The sequence below is a fragment of the Chlamydotis macqueenii genome, chromosome 11 (genome assembly GCF_036417535.1).
Source record: "Chlamydotis macqueenii isolate bChlMac1 chromosome 11, bChlMac1.mat, whole genome shotgun sequence".
Taxonomy (NCBI): Eukaryota; Metazoa; Chordata; class Aves; order Otidiformes; family Otididae; genus Chlamydotis; species Chlamydotis macqueenii.
The window spans coordinates 2,327,886-2,347,117 of record NC_141566.1 but is presented as its reverse complement, the minus strand read 5'-3'; the positions used below and the strand labels follow the sequence as shown (position 1 = coordinate 2,347,117).

Genomic DNA, 19,232 nt, shown 5'->3' with positions numbered 1-19,232 from the left:
TCAGGCTGAGAAATTGTGAACTGAATACGATGAAGTCAGCACACACTGAAGAGGATTTTGTTAGCAGCGAGCATGAAGACCGCTCAGCATTCACCTCTGGTGATAACTAGAACTCTCATTTGGCTTGCCTGTTCTCTCAGTTGGAAAAGAACTTTTTGAAGATATAGTCATATGAAGAAGAAAATAAGAACCTGCTGAGATTTCTTGAGCTTCTTACACAAAAAAGGAAGCTACTAACCAAGTTCTGGCATAACAGTAAGAAACTTCCATTGTTCTGTTAATTAAGCTAAGCTGCCTTCATTTACTCCAGAAACTTATTTGTAAGGGAAATACATATAATTGGGTGTGCTATTTCAGTTTTGCTTTACAATGCTTTTTTTCTGCCTTTAAGTATTTTCTCTGCTTCCAGTTAAGGCTCATCCTAGAAAAAAAAAAAAAATACATTGCAGAGAGCACTTCGCTTGGTTCTGTGGCAGAAATCCGAGTTGTAAGATGTAGCTAACGTTGAATTCAAACAACACAGTAGATTTTTATTCATTATGTTACAAACGCAATTACAGTTAGTTGTCACCAATCTACCAGGCAAATGAAACCTCTGCACTAAGTATACAGATTTCAGAAGCTGAAGCAGCAGTCTGCGATTGGAAACTACTGCAAGCGCTGGAGTATGACGCTCCCTAGCTGTACAGTAAGAACAGCACGAAATTTGATTTGGAGTAACAACTTGCGTAAAACTGGCCCTCTGTAAACACTGTGTACAAGAAATCTGGCCTACTATAGTTATTAGAATGCAATGGTCTTACAAATACTATATTTTCATACAATATTGCATACTGAAAAGATGCAAATACATTCAGAAGTCCCAAGCCACCCTGAAACCAGAAGCAACTTGGGATGATGCCGTAAGGAGTCAAGTTGCTGCAAAGAAATGCCTGGACGCTTACGATGATATTCATCACAACTTGCAGATACTTGCTCATCTGATGGTTTTTCTCTGATTTCTTATTTCTAGTTAGGAAAGGGAGGGAACTTGCACCCATTTTCATTTGCTTCCTATTACCAAGTGGTCTCGCTTAGGCCAGCCGTTACAGGAAGTTTTTCTACAATTACTTTCCTTCCTGAGATCAGGCAAACAGGGAAGAATCCAAAAAAACTTGTGAATTCCACAAGGCATTTGTGACTCTTCAGACTGTGCCTGCACGCCAAAACATATGCATGAACCCTGTAAACTGATCCACTTCCTCCCATCAGGATATTTTGAAACACTGCTCTGATTTACATAAAATTTATTTCCACTGGAAAGGATGTTGTGACACTTAACTATTAACACCTTGAAGCACAGTCACACTACAATAATAATAAAAGTGTTACTTTGGCTTTGATTTGGCTGTTCCAAATTTTTCTCCTTAGTAATGAAGGTCTCCAATTCTGAAACTTTTTTTTTTTCTTTACTTAAAAACAAAACAGAACTTGACATCCATATATTCCTGACTTAAAAAGAGGCTTTAGGATATTTTGCTAATAGCAGCCACCATCTACCCCACAAATCCAACTTTTTGAAAGGTGAACCATATTTAAGCTTCCCATTTCAGGTGCTACAAACCACACCTGAAATAATTAAAAAAATAAAAAACCAAAACAGAAATGCTATGCATTTTTCATCCATTTACTAAACAAAGTGCAACTGAGCCCTACACATCTGACAGTATGTACAAACTCATTATGGCTTTACCATAAAAACAGCATGTGACTAGGTCTATACAGTCAGAGGGATACTAGCACACATAATGAATAAAACGACGTCGGACTGTTGGCAATAGAATAAGAGCTATATTACATTCTGTAGACCTTGGCATACCACACTTTACATTATGCAGAGTCAATATTTACAAATCCATAGTGGGTAAAATAATTAACCCCCTAATGTAAATGACGATTTTGCAAAGTGCAGGACAAAACCAGTGCTGTTGATTGCAAGTCCTATGCAGGCAAGTTATACTAAAATCATTACTACTAGATGCTTACCTGGACATTTCTATTGAGGGTTTATAGGATTGCGACGTTTAGAATGAAATACAGTATGACATGGCATTAGAATGCATGTTTGAGAACAGCAAATATAGAAATTAATAAGGCAGCATGCTCAGAACAAGTTTAAGCAGCACTGATGTTAGATCCCTAGTGGCAACTATTTCAGTTAATGTTAAAAATTCAGAGTGCAACATAGAAGCCTCATTTAACATAAAAAATGTGCAAATTGTTCTCTTCTTAACAAAAGAAAGTAACATAGCAAGGAAGATATTCTACTGAAGAACGTTTTTAAGTCACAGCAAAGTAGACCATCTTCTTTCCAAAATCATCTACAAGGCACTAAGGGTAGAAAATGACAGGTAACATGAAAGACCAAATGCTGTTCCTCAGTCAGGTCGAAATATGGGATATTTTGGTAAGAACTCTATTAATATTACCTGTTGAAGAAGGGAAAAAGACAAGAACAGAACACAGTAACCAAAAAGTCCAAACCTTCAGCACAATTTCCATGCAACATTATCCAGTACATAAAACTAAACGTATCTGAGAAATTCTGTAAGGAGGGAATATTTCCCAGAGTAACCAGCAAAGATTTCAGGAATTTTGAAATACAGGGCTTCTGGACGCTTGACTTTTTTTTGGGGTGACTATCTCTTTTCTTCAAGCCTACGCAATCTTCATAGCTACACATGAAAGTGGATGGGGGAGTAGTAGGACCACAAAAATATTTCAAATTCTGCTTTCCTAAATAGACTGTCTTGGTTAAAACTTTATGAAATTCAGAACTGGCAAAAAAAAAAATATATATATACAGACAAAACCCACACTATTTATAAAAATGCAGTACTTCTGCACAAAGAATTTGAATCAAAGTAATTATGAACACCATGGGAAAAGGAGGATAAGTGTTAAAGAACTACAGACTGGTGTGGGAATTGCACCACTGCACAAAGTCCCAGTGGGTCTCCCTCGTTACAAATTACAGACCAAAACAAGTGTACCTGCAGTGCAAACGTAGAACTGTTATGAAGAGAAAACATGTTTAGCTATGACAATTTCCAAGGCTCCATATATGCCATGGCTGCTCACGTTAAAAGTGGCCTTCAGAGGTGTATGTCAAACGCAACTGCCCGTTTTTCTGAAAGATTTTTTCTGGATAGGTGACAGTCTAGTAAGTCAAGGATTTTCTCTATAAAATCATAGTTATGTTGAACACCAAATAAGCAACAGAAGTAATACTTACATATTCCATCATATTGCTAGTTTCACATTTCCTTTTACTCAGCTTCCAGTGCAAACCAAGCTAAGAAAACAATTATCAAAGGATTAGTGCTTAGCACACCGTTGTTTCGATGAGCAATGTAACAAACATTAGCAATATCAAATTATTAGGATCTGGAACACTTCAGACACAGGTTTATGGTCAGTATAAAGTACGGAATTATAGCAAGACTGTAAAATTCTCACATGCCAATTATGCAAAAACCTTACTATTCTCAAAGCTGAAGAAAACAAGCAAAAACAAGCACTCTAACTTTTCTTACCTTATGATATAGTCTGTTATTTTCCCATTCTAATAACTTCTGAATTGATCTTCTAGTCTAAAAAGTAAATCAAAAGTGTATTATAAATGGCTCAGTAGCCAGCCTCATCCAGAAGTACTTTACTATTGCATTTCTGGCTTAAGATTAATTTAAAATAAGTTAGTTTCATAAAAGTAGAACTAAGGAAAAGAAAAATTATAAATGCAAGTCCTTCAGTGTTTTAGCTATTGCCGAACAGCATTGAGCAAAGAGATATTCCATGCCACGTAACATCATGCTCAGCAATAAAACCAGAGGCTACAGTTTCCAAAGTAGCCCACTGCTGCGCATCAGTCTGCTTGTGGAAGGTGGCAACTGATTTGGTTTTGCATCACTTGCGTTTTCTTCCCTTTTTCTCCTTCAATTATTAAACTGCCTTTATCTCAACACATGAGTTTTTCTTACTTTTGCTCTTCTGATTCTCTCCCTCATTCTGACGGGGTGGGGTGGTGAGTCAGCAAGTGGCTGGTGGGTGCTTAGTGGCTGGCCAGGTTCAACCCGCCAGAAGAGAAAATTAAGCAGCATCTTACATTTGTGATTGTCAGAGTGATCAAATCGCTGTAATACAGATACATACGTATCCACAGAAGTAACACAATCTTCCCTATTCCTACTTCATATATATTATTTGTACCCTTGAGAATTATATTAACACTACAACATCACATGGGCACATATTTAGATTTTCACTCGCACAATAATATTAAATACGGTTTTAAAACTGCAAATATTCCATCTGTGTATCTCAAGCACATTCCTCTGCAATAAGAATGTTTATAAAGACAGTTGAAACAAACTAAAACAAGTCCTGTCACTTTTTTGTGACACAGGCTTCAGCAATTAGCCATTCAACAAGGTAACATACTATACCTTTAGTGGACTTCATTTTTTATTTTTTATTTTTTTTTTTTACAAAAAACTCAATGCTAGTCAATGCAACTGTTATTTTCTTGAGTAAGTTGGAAAGTTTAGCAAAACACTTTTGTTTTATTTTGTCTGAAAAGCAGTGCCTATTCCTTGTTTTTATTTTCAGGTTTTTCTAGTAAAGATCATAAACTCAAAAGCCAAAACTATGACTTTTAACAGATTTTTACTTAAGATCTTTTCTTATAATTAAACTGACAAGTGTGAGAGGTGTTTCTCCTAGTGCACCTACATACTGCTTATTTGTGGATAATAAGATTTTATGGCTACAAGCCTTAACAACTATGTAGCTGCAAAGAATATCATTACACCATACCTATTTATGTATTTACTAAACGTTTACTGCTGTGATAAATCAATTAGGTAATTAGGATCATGTTTACTTATACTTTACTTATATCACTAAAGCTCTTTTCAGAATTATTACTTTGGATCTGATTAGAAACGTTGTCAATTTATCTTCAAAAAAAATTCAAACACAGTGTCTTTAAAACTTCCTGAACAGAAAACAAATTTGTGTTTTTCTTAATCGAGAAAGCACAGGAAAATATGTTAAATAAACCACAGCTCAGAAATGTTATGGTATTAATTTACATACAAATATGTGATTTTACTTTTTTTTTTAATTATATAAAAAATACAGAGAGAGGAAAAATAATTTTCATTCCAGTTCAGGCAGTCTTTGAAAGTCAACATTCAGCTCTGCATTCATTTAATTCAACTCTTAGACCTTTAGAAATCCTGGAAATTTACGTTATATACTCCATCTTGTTCTTCGAAATGAGAAGGGACTAGCTATTCCTAAAACTATTAATTCAATTGGTAATTTGGTATCATTTACTTAATTACCAAACATTTTTTCTCTATTTTTTAAAGAATAACCCTTTAAATGCAAGTGAGCAAAAAAGGGTTTTGAAATGGGGATGATACTGTTAAATATTATTAAATGTTATCAGCAATAGCAAAAGAAATAGGATAAGAATGAAACGTGTACTTACTCTTTTGTTAAGACAGACGACAGGCCACAGGCTACAGCCCAGTGTGCAGCAGCAGCACAGACAGCCACAAAGCAGCCATTTTACATTGACAGGGAGATTCTTTCTTAAACAAGTATTCACACGACTGATGCTGGTCTTGAATTCTTCTGGGGCAACCTGCAACAGAAGTGCTGAACTTTAGTGGAAAGCCATTACAGGTATATTTTCTCAAAAATTGCCTCTACAGGTTAAAATGTACATGAAACATAATACCATCGCACAATACGACCCCACCTTCTAAAACACCATTCACCCAGTGAGCATGAAAAGTCACTCTGCTGTAACAAATTCATTTATGGTGCATGCTTTGCAAAATCTTGCATTAAAAAGCTAAACATGGCTTAGATGAACAGCCTTTCCCTTATTTATTGCACTGTTAATAAGTTAATTGTCCTGATAACACAGTGGCCCCAAACAAAACCAGAAGTGGGACACAGCTGTGCAACATATGCACTGACTACACTGACCAGAAGAAAAGGAAGAATGACAAGGTGTCTGGTTTCCAAGCGAACGTGGGGCAGCTTTGTAGTAAACACACTTGTGTCACATAGAAAAAAAGGATAATATTGTCCAAATTAATTTCACACCAATGCAAGTCTACACTGTCCCTGGGTGAAGGTGGACCTCTGTCCACAAAGAAATTCCTGAAGCGGTCCATGTCGACATGAGGGCACAACTTCACTTGTGGCTGCTTCCTACAATAGGGAAGCCTGGAGAGACATACACTGGATTACATTCATGGTAAAGAGATGCATCTTGTCCAGCATCCACCTTTTCAAAGCCTAGCTGTTGAAAAACAACTCATTTAAATTAAAGAATATTCAGCAGAGCTTACTCGAAGTAGTATTTTCTATATATTGCCACTGAAGAGTGACAGTGGAAAACATTTTCTCTGATAGCAGCATGTTTCTTACAAAAAAGCAAGAGCACTTACCTATATACAGACCCCAAACCCCTCAATCTCTCTACAGAATCTAAATAACTTATATCTGACAAGTCAAGTACGGATTGCTGGTACTGACTCTGAGGTGGCACTCTTAACTGTAACACAATCCAGCATTTGGACACACAAAGCAGAATAATCTGATCCAACTTCAAGAAACTTGACTAGTCAAGCACAACTCAAAAAAGAAAAAATCTTTCCTAACTACTCATCATCTTGAAGAAAAAAACCTCTAGAATTAGTTTGTGTACAAAGCTGTGCAACTACTACATAATCCTTCCAACCAAGCAAGACCAACTCTGTTCTGCAAACAAGGGCAACAACAAAAGCGCTAATTTAATGACAAAGCCTCCTTTCACCAAAGGAGCAAAACTATGGGACAGGAAATGGAGAGAACCTGATTCTGCTACCTCCACCTATTCACAAGAGCTAAATTCATTAGAACATTGCAGGACAGGGAGTAAATAAACACAACATCTGCTTCCTGGCCATTCAGATCACCATGCAGTATTGAGTCAGAGGTCATCCGGGTTTGTACACAAGTCAGGTTGTGATTATTTAATAGTAGGAATTATTAAGTACACAGAAAATATTTATTTTGCAATTATACAGACTTCTATCCCCCCCAATATTAAATAGACTTTCTTATAATTCTTTTTACATACAGAAATGGAGTAAGTAAACATTTTTTCTTTACACTGACTGAATATCAACATTTACATATATTTTACAATGGATATCTTAGTTGGGGATGGGCAGAGAGAAACAAAAGAAAGATAATAGCAAAAGACACCAGAAATCCCATGAATTGGGATGTTTTCAACGAACAAAGAAAGCACAAAGAAAGCTCCCTAAGAAAGTCTAGTTTTGAGTAATTTTGGAAAGTCTCTTGGAGAGTTTGTCTGGATCTTGAAAAGAATGAGATAAGCACATAGCTCCTGGCTGTGCAGTACAGCTTGTAAAGAGACATTAGTTCTTTTCAGGTCTCTAAGGGAGGGGGAAAAAAGAAAACATAAAAGGAAAGGAGGGGGTGCCATAATATTTTACAACAGGATGCAAGAGAATCTACAAACACAGGAAGAGAGCAAGTAAAGCCCAGCAGGCCTGATCTTTCTCCTTCAACCATCATGATCACAAACCCTATCAATCACAGGTTGCAATGGGATCACAATACCAAGACCACATTTTATGGCTCACATTTCCCTGCATTGCACAGTCATGTCTGTATAGGACATTCACTGTTTTAAGATCGGGGCAGGAAACTCCACTTTCTTCCTCAAGGTTCACTGCCTTCACCATTTTCTTGTCACCTGGAGCAGTGTGTGCTCTTCTGCCATATATCATGAAGAGTATTTTGTGAAAAGCTTTTAAATGCTTGTTTTAAAAGAATTAATAATCCTATAAAACTGTAGCACACGGAATTCAAATTTAGGCCAAAGTCCAATCACCGTATTAAAAGTTAAATATTGCCTCTGTATTAAGTGTAATCAAATCTTTCCTTAAAATATTCCACTGACAAGAATGCACTGTTCGAAAGCCTAGCTCGGTATTCATAAACCAGCTGAAGCTTGCATCTCATCCTGCAAGATACATATTTAAGTCAATCTAGCTGAACTAGCTAGGCCCAACATCTGATCTACCTGATTTTCCTGTCCTTTAGTCTTTTATTGTCCATGTTTTATCCTCAGAAATGCACATTCACCTCTCCCCAAAAAAACCCCAACAAACATGTCTCAGCTAAATATTTAAGATGTAACTGCATACATCTTAGCTTTACACTAATTTATAGTAACTATCCAGACAGCAAAAACTGGGAGATGAGGAGGTAGGGAGATGGATGAAGGAGGAGAGTTATTTCAGATTTTTAAAAAAGAAAATCAGCAGAGGATTACTATCATCATTATGTAGATGGGCAAACTGAGGGTCAGGAAGCTTAAGTAAATTCCTAAGACTACAGAGTGCCGTAAGTCCAACAGTAAGTGCTTCTGGGAGAAAGGTGTTGCCAGATAGTTTTATCTATTTAGGGCTTTTATTGTGCACTGGATAGATTTTCATCCTGTCTTTAAAAACCTAGATCTTCATCCATATTTATGGCAAAGAAAAACAATATCATAGAGAAATCTATCAAGCTCACCTAATGGCTTCATCTTTTACACTCCATTAGCAGGCGCAATACATTATTAGTATCAATTCGCAGTGCACAACAAAGCCATTAATCTTAATGTTATGAAGACATTCTGAATAAAGTATGGCATTGCTTTATACTAGCTGTGTACCAACGCAAGTTCATAGTGAACATTTTAATCACACATTGCTAATATAAACAGTCACCATGCTATTCATAAATTGTGATTTCATAAAAAGTAAAAATCTGTATTTTAAGAACAGTAGAAGATCTTCAAGTGGTGTAACAATTGACTACAATGCTTATTACCGTGAATTTTTTATCAGGGTATTTGAGGGAAACATTCTTACTGGAAAAAAAACTGACCAAGTCTTCATTTTCAATAGAGACAAAGGTGATTGACTGTCACAACCAGTGGAAGAAGCAGATTATTAATTTCTTGCAATTCATGAAAGTATTAAAAACTAAAAAAAAAAACCCCACAACTGTGGTTTCTGTGGTTTTTAATATCTTTCATGGCAGTGTGTGGCTGGCAGTAAGAAAAATGTGTTTACTACCTCGTTTGATTGGAGTTTTCCCCTCACAAAAGGGAATTAATTTATTTTCAAGGTCTTCTTACTCAGAAAGCCCCTCAAATCCACTTACGAGAAAAAGACCACAGGATATCAAGATTCTCAACAGAAGAAGCATAAGTACGTACAGCAAATCCCTGCACACGTGATCTACACTGTCACTGATTAGATCTATAGAAGGGTAAATGCCACGGAGAACTTCCCACTCCCTCTCTTTGCTAAGGGAAGACCAAGCAGCCAACTGAACTTTAATTAAAACTGTTCACTGTCTGTTTAACAAGAGGAAGACAATCAAATGGAAAATGTGACAGGCATTGATGCTCATAATAAGAAGTGTAGGTTTGGGGTTTTTTTTTTTTTTTTTTAATACTCACAAACATATTTTAGAGACAGAAAGAGACTATATTATATAATCAAATTAAGTTTTAACATTTCATGCTAGGTGTTTTCTATAGGCATATTTATAGCCAACTAAAACTTGACTAAAATAACATAAAAATTGTTATTTCCAAAAAGTATTCTGTGGCTTTTCAGTGATCAGAAGGAGCTTTGCAGAAAAGAATAAATGTAAGACATGCAAGGTGGTGAAATGCAAATGGTATTATCACCAGCCCTCACATTAGAAACTATAGAATCAGTGAGACTTTCCAGGCTGTCTTTTAAAAACAAAAAACTCCAAATAGCTGGACAAATTTAACACAAGTATTTTATTCATTATACCCTGGGGTGAAAATGAAGGAGAAAAACCCCAGATGGATCTGGCAGAACCAGGAGGCACTATCCAGCTGTATTTTAGTATACTGTCAACATGACTCAACAGCTACTGCAAGAGACTGCAGAGGTAGCATAACTGTATGGTATGACATTAGAAAAAGTAATGAGCCAAATAAACTTTTTCCTCACGAATTCTGGGAAAGATACATAAGGGAGATATAAAATAAAGCAAAAGAAAAGCGCTAGAGTAAAACAGTAGGAAGAAAAAATCCAGGAGAAAAATAATTCACAATTCAAAAGTCTAAGAAAGACAAACCCCAAAGACCAATTTTGAAAAGAATTTAAAACCATAACCAAGAATTTTGTTACAAGATTTCACTAATTAATAGCTACACATGAATATTTATTAAACTTGCTTTCAATAAGATGGCAGGACTCCAGAGAAAGCAAAAGACTTGTCACCACTAATTTTCAGAAATAAACAACTCTATTTCTGAAAACGTGCTAAAAGCCTGCTTAATTTGTAGGTTTAACACGACAATGTTTTGTTCCGTAAAGCTTCAGGTGAAACAGATTCTCTTCCAGAGATCTGTCTAAATATAAGCTCAAGGCTTGACAGACATATTACAAAGAGAGGGCTAGTATTTGAAATAATTTAATTTACAAAGGAGGCAGCACGAACTCCAGAGATCTACAAAGCAAGGTTAAGCGAGTCTTGCTTTCATGTAGATTGCCTGCATGAAAACAGCATGATGCCATGTTAAGCTTTTCTACATTTAGTATGTCAATAATGATAGTGATCACTGCAAACAATTTTTTCTTGTTTCAAAGTACACTGTATGGACTGGTCACCAACCAGCCAGTTCATACAGGACAGAGTTAATTCAACAGCCTTCAGGCTGGGTTCATGAGCAGGTATTCGTAACACAGAAACCACTGGGTGCACTGGATCGTTCCATTTAAAAGAACAGTTTAATCTCACACTTACCTTCCCTGTCAGAACAGAAGGAAATTCTGTATCAAACTTGTTGCTCAAGCCAAACCTTGAAAACAAAAGAGACAAACAAAATATATTCCACCTAACTTATTTTGTTTCCCTTAATGAAAAATAGAATAGATTTTGTACTTTAAAAAAACCTATTAATTTATTTTGCCCTTATATTTACATTATTTCATGAGCTTTCAATCTAAGCTTATATAAGGTCTCATGTATCATTCACAGAGTCATTTACAAGACACATACAGCTTGTTGCCTTACTTCAATAGCTGCAAGTTGCTAAAAGTGCAAAAATCCTTTTACGATTGGATAGCAGTAAGTTTCAATCTTTGCTTTCCTTAAGATAAAAACCCTCCAGCTATTAAATTCCAGTTTTACTAGGTTCAATAATACTTTTACTGCTACTGTTCTCACTCGTGCAATTTATTCACATGCAACAGATAAAGCTAGTTATAAGGAACCCATTCATGATCATCATCTTCAAAACATATATCCATACAGTTTTAAAAAATCACTTTGGGCTGAGTTAAACTATCTCATGCAAAACATGTAGGAGGCTATACAAAGAACAGTTTTAAAACAACTATGAACTTGAAGAAAATTAAGTCTTAAGTATCACTGTGAGTATTCTTCATTGAAGTGTTCTTGTTTTTCAGCAAGACGTAAGTCTCATTATAACCAGTGAAACCTACAGGGAGTTAGGCTTTGCTTGTAAATCTGTGTCACCACTAGCTCCAAAACTACTGAACCAACTGAAATTTCCAAAAAGCTAGTGTTGTAGATCAGCGGGATACTGACAGTGCAGGCTGACTTGGCTTTTTATTTAAAGCATGTAAGTAGGCAAGAAGTTAACTAAGCTCTGATGCTAAACCTGCTAATCAGAGCTTAACATTAAGTTTGTAAAGTTAAATACACTGCATATCAAGTTCACTGCCAGCTCTGCTAAACTGTCTGAGTACTTTAGTTTAAAAAAAAAAAAAAGAAAAAAGAGGAAAAATCAAAAGGATCACAGCCAAAAAGAGGAGCCCAAACACATTTGGTATTGTAGTATTTACTGTAGAAACAAACCTTCTGGAGAGAGAGAGTACTTGCTTTGAGTCAGACTGACACCTGAAGTACTCCTTACTGGTCACTTGTACAAATCCTGCTATTGCTGAAATGCCATCAGTGCCCCATCATTACATAACACATACATACTCATGTGCACAGTGTAATAACTCCTGTATCCAAACTTGGGAATGCAACTTGTTTAGAAGTGTACAAAAATGTAAAATAAACCTTAAAGAAGAGAGAAGTGCAATAAAAGAACTTGTGCTGTCTTTAGAAATCCACTAAGCTAATTAAAATGTTTGTCAACAGTACTGGTGAAGTTCAACCAAGTTCTTCAATGGCTAATTTAAGTCAGAGCCTTGACTCGTGTAAAAAGCATATTGGAGCACCAGTTGTGTAAAACATTAAAGAAACCCCAAAGAGTAGATTGTAATTGAAGTTTCTCAATCTATGTCTCTTAAGCTATTTTAAGCACTATAACCAATTGCCACCTATTAGCGTTTCTTTCATTCAACATATTTTCACTGAGAAGTTTCTAGAAGTGAATGTGAGTGAACTGAACATCAGCACAGCATGTGCTGCTGTATATTCAAGTGAACTGGAAAGCCAGGATGTTAAATTAGTGCTACAAAAACAAACACTAGAACCAGTAAGGTTTTAGGCAAGCGCAAAGGTAGAAGCACAATAGAAGCACATTTCCAGTCTCTGTGAGTGTATTCTGGCAGGTGAGCCTTCACATTTTGTAGCTTTTATTTTTAAGCTGAAATCTTCCAAGTTTTGTTTCACTATATATTTATTTTTAAGGAAGCCTGAAGAGCCATGAGGTAGTCTTTTCAGTCTTAAAAAAAAAACCAAACCAAACCAAACCAGAAAAGCCTAACCATACGAAGCACATACACAAGCTTCTTTTGAGGAACACAGATTTTTCTGTCTATCAGCAATGACAGACAGACCACAGCTTGCAGCAATCAGACAACGTAACAAATGAACTACAGGAAAGTTCAGGTAGTACTGCAGAACTATTTACTCTGCTCCTGTAAGACTAATTCCACTAACTCATGCCAGAGGTCCACAAAGGTCCAATAGCCCAAACGCTAACTCTCACAGTAGCCAGCAACATATGCCTAGAAAACAGCCAAAGAAAAACAAATAATGCAAAGTGCATTAGCATTTCCCCAGAATACTCTTCTGATCTTCAACAATTCCTAGTTCAAAAACGTCCTAAACCATAGGTAGCATCCTTTATCTCATTGGTCACATATACTCATCAAAATTCCTATTGCATCACCGATTTCCATAAAGATTTAAATAAATTAGTGCTTTCTGATTTGGATCTAATAAGAATACAAGACCACAATACATTTTATTACATTAAATTTGAAGGCTGATAATGTAATAAAACATACTTAAAACCCAAACCTTTTATCAGTTGCCAAAACATTTCATTCAGTTATTCAAGAAATCTCAGTTTCAGAAATGCATCTCCTTTACACTGACACTTGCAAATGGCTAAAAGAATGTGAAAGTTTTTGACTCTACTGAAAACAGGACTATGCTACATTATAATACTATGTTTAGTCAGCATCACTGATGGCCTTTAGCACCATTTTAGTAAAGTGTCCCTGGTTTAACAGGCTGTCCACATCATTATTTACCACATAGGTCAGAAACATTAAGCTCCTATTGGGTGGTGGGGTGGAATTCAAGAACCAAGTTAAAAAAAAAGAAAAAAAAAAATCAGAAATATTAAAGCAGAACGTTATCTAGTTCTACAGTTTTGCAAGCAACTTCGTAGAAATACTGAAGTGTTATTAAAATATTTAATGTAAAAAAGTTAAGACTTAAAGGTGTGATTAAGAGATAAGTAACTTCATTAGACCTTCTACAACAGACTAATGATCTAGCATGATTTGGCATATGAAGTCTTCTAAAATTCAGTACATTTAGAAATCACTATGTAAAATAAATTCCAGCACCTGTATTTTAAATCATTTAAAGATCAGTTGGTGGCAATTTATTTCTGGGCTAGTTCTGTAGTTCCCCAGTGACAGCTGCCAAAAGTCTAACATTTAGAAATTCAGGTAAGTCACCCGTATACCTTGGTTGCAATTTTATCGCTGGATGACGGGTATCTCTAAAAGCAAGGCACTGTTTCTTCCAGGACACAACACTGGAACAGAACTAGGATGACCTCACTTTTTAGTTCTTCTGTCTCCCTTTCCCTGTTTTAATGTATGGCATCAGACAAGTACCATCATCTCATTTTCCTCCATCTGTAAAGTGGGGAGAATGCAACTTCTCATGGGGAGCTGTAATAAGATATAGTCATAAATCCCTCAAATTAAAACTGAAATGGACACCCCGAATCACCAATCACAAACCTCACCTGCAGCAGATACCACATTATACAATTATTTCCGTTAGTTTACAGAGCATGAGGAAGTACAGTCTCCTGTCCGCAGAACTGAAACAGGAAGATTTTGGAAAACACTTTCTCGTATCTAGAACTCACATATTTACAGGTGCTTTACCTTTTTTTTTTTTTTGTCTTTTGACTTAAATAGCGCTTCATTATTGTTTATCCCACTACGGTATTTACAGACAGTAATCAGTCTTACTAGACTACACAAGCTAAACCTGTTTAGACAATTCTTGTACAATAGGTTGTGCACCATCTTGAACAGACAAACTCAGATCCTACGTATCTCCTTATGTTTGTACGAGGTATCATCTAAGCTTTGTCCAGCATTAGAGAATAAAGATGACGTTCATCAAGAGCCCTGAGCCAAAATCTCCTTGAACACTTTCTTTCCCTAGTCTAGGACCTTTTGCTAAGAAGCCAACAGAACTACTGAAGAGCATCCTTACCCACGGATGGATGATGTTTTGTAAAACCAGGCTTTCGACAACTAGTGGAAGGCTGAGGTCATTTGCTGGTTTAAGTATGTGGAATCTGCTGGTTTAATTATGCAGAAGGTGCAGTAACAGCAGACAATAATCAAATGTCATTACCACAAGTGAGAGCACCTGGCTCTTCCCTGCCTTCCCTAATCCATGACAATATGCCTTTTGTTAGCACCTGGGTTGTGGATCCCTCCTCCTAAAGAAAACATAACGGAAGAACAAAAGTTAAATTGTATCAAAACCCAGGAGGTTTGCAGACTTAAGCAGGAATCACAAGCTGCATACCAAGGGCGAAAATACGTTTAATGGCTATTTAATTACCTCATTACTATCCATCCACACAGACTTAATGATATGGAAAAATTACATCAGATAAATAAAAACTTATAACCAAGCCAGAGTTTGTTTACTGCTCTGCTTTTGAAAGTTATTGCTGTTGCTTTGGGAGGCATATGACTCAGCCTTCACTAAAAATGTTTATGTTGAGATATTTGGATACACCAACCAGAGTCACACTGACTTTGCAAGAAACAGAGAACAATGGGTTTGTAACTCATTAAAATGGAACTTCAGAAGCAAAGAAACGGCATTTACTGGGTCCTAGTAATTTATCTGTGCCAAAATTCAAGTTTTCTGAAAACAACAAAAAATTAACTATTGGTCATATTTAAAGTAAGAATCTTCTAGAGTGAAAGAACACTGAACAAGATGAGCATTAATTTTGCTAACCGCTTTCACGCACATTCTTTCTCTCTCTGCAAGTAAAATAAAGGAAACACACTTTACATGATCACTCTTACCATGCACAGGGGTAAAAGGGTTAGCAAAACAGTCAGTGCAAAAAGCAAGATCCTGCTAAAACCCCTCAGAATATTATTGAAATTTATATTTAGTACTGTTGAATACTGCAGTAGAACTCTGTTAGGGTCAGCAGCTCACTGACAAGGTCATAAGAATAAAAACTCTCATGCAAGAAACTAATACATAGTTTGAATCTACTAACTTGGGAGTTCTATAAGAGGGCTGCGCATGAAAAGCTGGACCAGAAGATGACCCTGGAATTAGAGAGTTATCCCTTCTCTACACACCAAAAGTATCCAAGAAGGCCAGTGTCAGATGAGCAACAGAAGGCATCTGAAACAAAAATCCAAGGAAAACAATGGCTTTTTAAAAATCACTAGTTTTCTTTTCTGTGTTTGTTTTTTTTTTTTTTTTTTAATAGCATGTCTGACTTGTCAGGACAGAAATTTTTATCAGCAATGTTCCAGGCAGGTTCAGAAAACAAACACAAGCTTCACTTGATGAGGTATCTCACTTCAGTAACTAGAGCAGGCTGCTTCTGAAGCCAACTGATTTCAAAAGCAGCAGCATCTGTGTGATCAAAAAAGTGACAGAATTTCAGAGCTAATATATACTAACCAGAAACTCCTTAGGAGCAAAATATCTCCCATTTATTAAGGAGGTTAGGATTACATACTATAGTGTCCTGAGTTTATTTGCATTTTACTGATAACATCCACTAACTATTTCTATTAATATAAGGAGATCTAAAGATACATCATGAACTGATAAAAGCTGCCTTCAACCATTCCGGTGGGACACTTATTACAGGAAGAAAGCTGGGAGGAGTGGAAAAAAGGGAAAATAAGGCGGATGGGAATTCAGTTCAGGTATTGCAAGGGTACGTATGCTAGCTCATGATTTCCGCATCACTTACAAGTATTGCTTTCTTTTGATGTAGACATCACTAGTTGACAGAGTTCTTGGAGATGCTCTTGCCCATCCCCAAAAGATGCTGGAGCCAAGAAGGAACTTTAAGGAACATCACTAATACACAAAAAGCATCACAGTAGACAAAGCAAGTAAGTGTGTAACATTTTTTCCAGTTTAGCGCTTAAAACCAGGTAAATAATAAGATAGGTTCGTGGTATTCTGATAATTTTGCTTGTGTTACATCCCTCGTTCTGTCAGCCCGCATGCTATTTGGAGTCAGGACAGAAAGAAATTCCATCAACACAAGCAAGTATACTGCGGTGCAGCAGAGCAACTATCCACTGGCACCAGCTCAATTCAAACCTTATTTAGACTTGCATGACGGACACAGAATCAAACCCAACATTAGTTCTCTTAGGACGAGAGCCTTCCCCACCCAGTGTTTTTGCTGCAGATAGCTAGATCACACTGCACCTATTTACAGAGAGAAATGTGCGTTTTTACACAATCCAAACACAGATCCAAAGCAACACAAGCTTGATGGATCTCTGCAATGCAAAAATTTCAATACCTCCCTCCCTGTCATGAAAACTAACTTAACAGCCAACAATTTGCTACGGATGTGCTTTGTTATTAATTCCTCCGCTTGCAGGAGTAGGAATATTAAGAAAATCCCTACGTGCAAACATTACATATATGGTCACACCATTTGTTCATCTTCTCTTCCAACTGTTTAAATTAGTAAACATTCTGGCTCACATTGCGTTCTAACGATAAAAACACTTAACCTAAACCCAACTCACAACTAAGTTTGGAGTAGATCAACTACAGCGCAGGCATGTGCCTCCTCTGCAGTGCAGTGTGGGGGCTCCACGGCTCAGCTGAGACAGAGGAGGGTCACAGCGAAACTGTTTAAACAAACTGCTCATCCTCATACTGCGTGTTTAGCTTTTATCTAACAGATTGTTTGGGGGGTGGGGGGGGGGGGGGGAAGTACACCCAGGACTGTCAGGGCTGATTCTGCCCCGAAAAGCCAACTGAACTTTAGTTGTTCACTCATGACTTTGGGTTGTCTCAGGTACTGGAAAATACGAAGTTTGCCGTTTTAACACGTTAAAAGCCCAACTCCTCTCACAAAACAGGTGACGGGGGAGGGTGGGCTGAGGGAGCAGGGCTGCAGATCACGGCAACGTGGGCAGCTCACCTTCGCGGGAGATGAGAACCTCGGGGCAAAAAGCGATGGGGCTCAGCCCTCCTCGTGTCCTCACCCCCTCCCGGCACGGCCAGACGAGCAACCGTGCCCCCGGCAGCACGGTGCCCGGGCCGCCCGCTGCCCCCTCCCGGCCGCCCCCTCCCCGCCACACCGGCCTGCCACGCTGCCTCGTGCCCGCCGCCAGCCTCCGCTCCTTACACGGTGATGTGCCCGGCACCCCGTACCGCTACGGGATCCGGCGCGTCGCGGGGCCGGGGCAGCTCCTGGCTCCGCACCACAGGCTCGGACTCCTCCTCCCCCTCCTCCTCCTCCAGCTCATAGATAGTGTCGAAGTCCGCCATATTGGGGAGTAGTACGCTCATCTCAACCCCTCCCCCTGCACCGCCTCGCCGCGCGCCTGCGCACTGCACGCCGGGCAGGGGGAGGCGGAGCCCCGTGCGCCGGCGGCGGCGGGATTCGGGCGCGCAAGCGCAGTGGGGTTTGAGGCAGCGTGCGTGCGCGCGCCTGTGAGGGGTTTGAGGGGAGTGCGCCCCGCCGGGGGAGGGGGGTGCATGTTTTCCGCCTCACAGGGCAGAGCGGCTGATTGCCGTCCCGCTCTGCCGGCAGCGGGGGCGTGGGTGTTCCCCGCAGCTGCCGCGGGCTCTCGGGAGGCGGTGCCGGCGGTGGGGTTGAGTTGCGTGGGGAGGGAGCTGCCGCCGGCCCCGCTGACGGGAGGCTGAGGCCTCCGCAGCCCCTGAGGTGCGCGCTCGCGCCCCCTTTTCCCGCCGCTCCTCTCGAGGCGGGAGTCGCGAGCCGGCGCGAGGGCGCTGCTGAGGGAAGGAGGGGGCGCCCCGCCCGCCTACCAGCGGGGCAGCTGCCGCCCCTCTCGGTTTTGCCCCCTTTCCAGGTGTATTTCTGTGGCGTTTTTAATAAAAACAGCCGGGTAGACGCTTCCCCCTCTTCTCCTCTCCATTTCCGTCGCTTGCTTGCTTAGGTTTTACTCGTGCCCACTCATCCAGGCGAAGGTGAGGGAGGAGGGGGTGGTTTTCACGAGGAGGCCGGTGGCTGTTGGATTTTCACGGAGCTTTGAGATGGTTGCGTTGGGGTTTGTTGGTCAGTTTGGAAATTGAGTTGAGTTCTGTGCAGTGTAATGGGGTGGTAAGAGGGAAGAAGATCTACATAGGAGGAGGACCAAAACTGGGGGAAGAAAAACCTCTTAGTATAGTTGAGAGCAGAGGAATATTCTCCCCTGACCCTGGCACACAGGTGTAAACTATTTCTGAGGTAAGTTTAAGCACTTCATAAGTCACCTACTGCAAAGGGAAAGTAAGCCAAAAAAGTACTGGTATTTGTAATTGCAGCAATAGTAATCAGAGATAAAAATCTGAGAGGGTTTTTTTAATATTAGTCTAGCTACCATGAAGTGATGTGTTGGGTCTGGTATGTG

General features: G+C 38.8%; 1 protein-coding gene across 1 annotated transcript; it reads right to left on the bottom strand.

Moving 5' to 3' along the window:
• Positions 1–509: 509 nt before the first annotated feature.
• On the bottom strand, positions 510–18,168 carry CHIC1 (cysteine rich hydrophobic domain 1). Its single transcript, XM_086756539.1, has 6 exons — positions 18,005–18,168; positions 10,918–10,972; positions 5,537–5,692; positions 3,576–3,632; positions 3,275–3,334; positions 510–2,468 (listed from the first exon to the last, which is right to left on the bottom strand). The coding sequence occupies exons 1-6, from the start codon at positions 18,166–18,168 to the stop codon at positions 2,418–2,420; spliced, it is 543 nt and encodes a 180-aa protein (XP_086612665.1). The 3' UTR covers positions 510–2,417.
• Between the last annotated feature and the right edge of the window lie 1,064 nt (positions 18,169–19,232).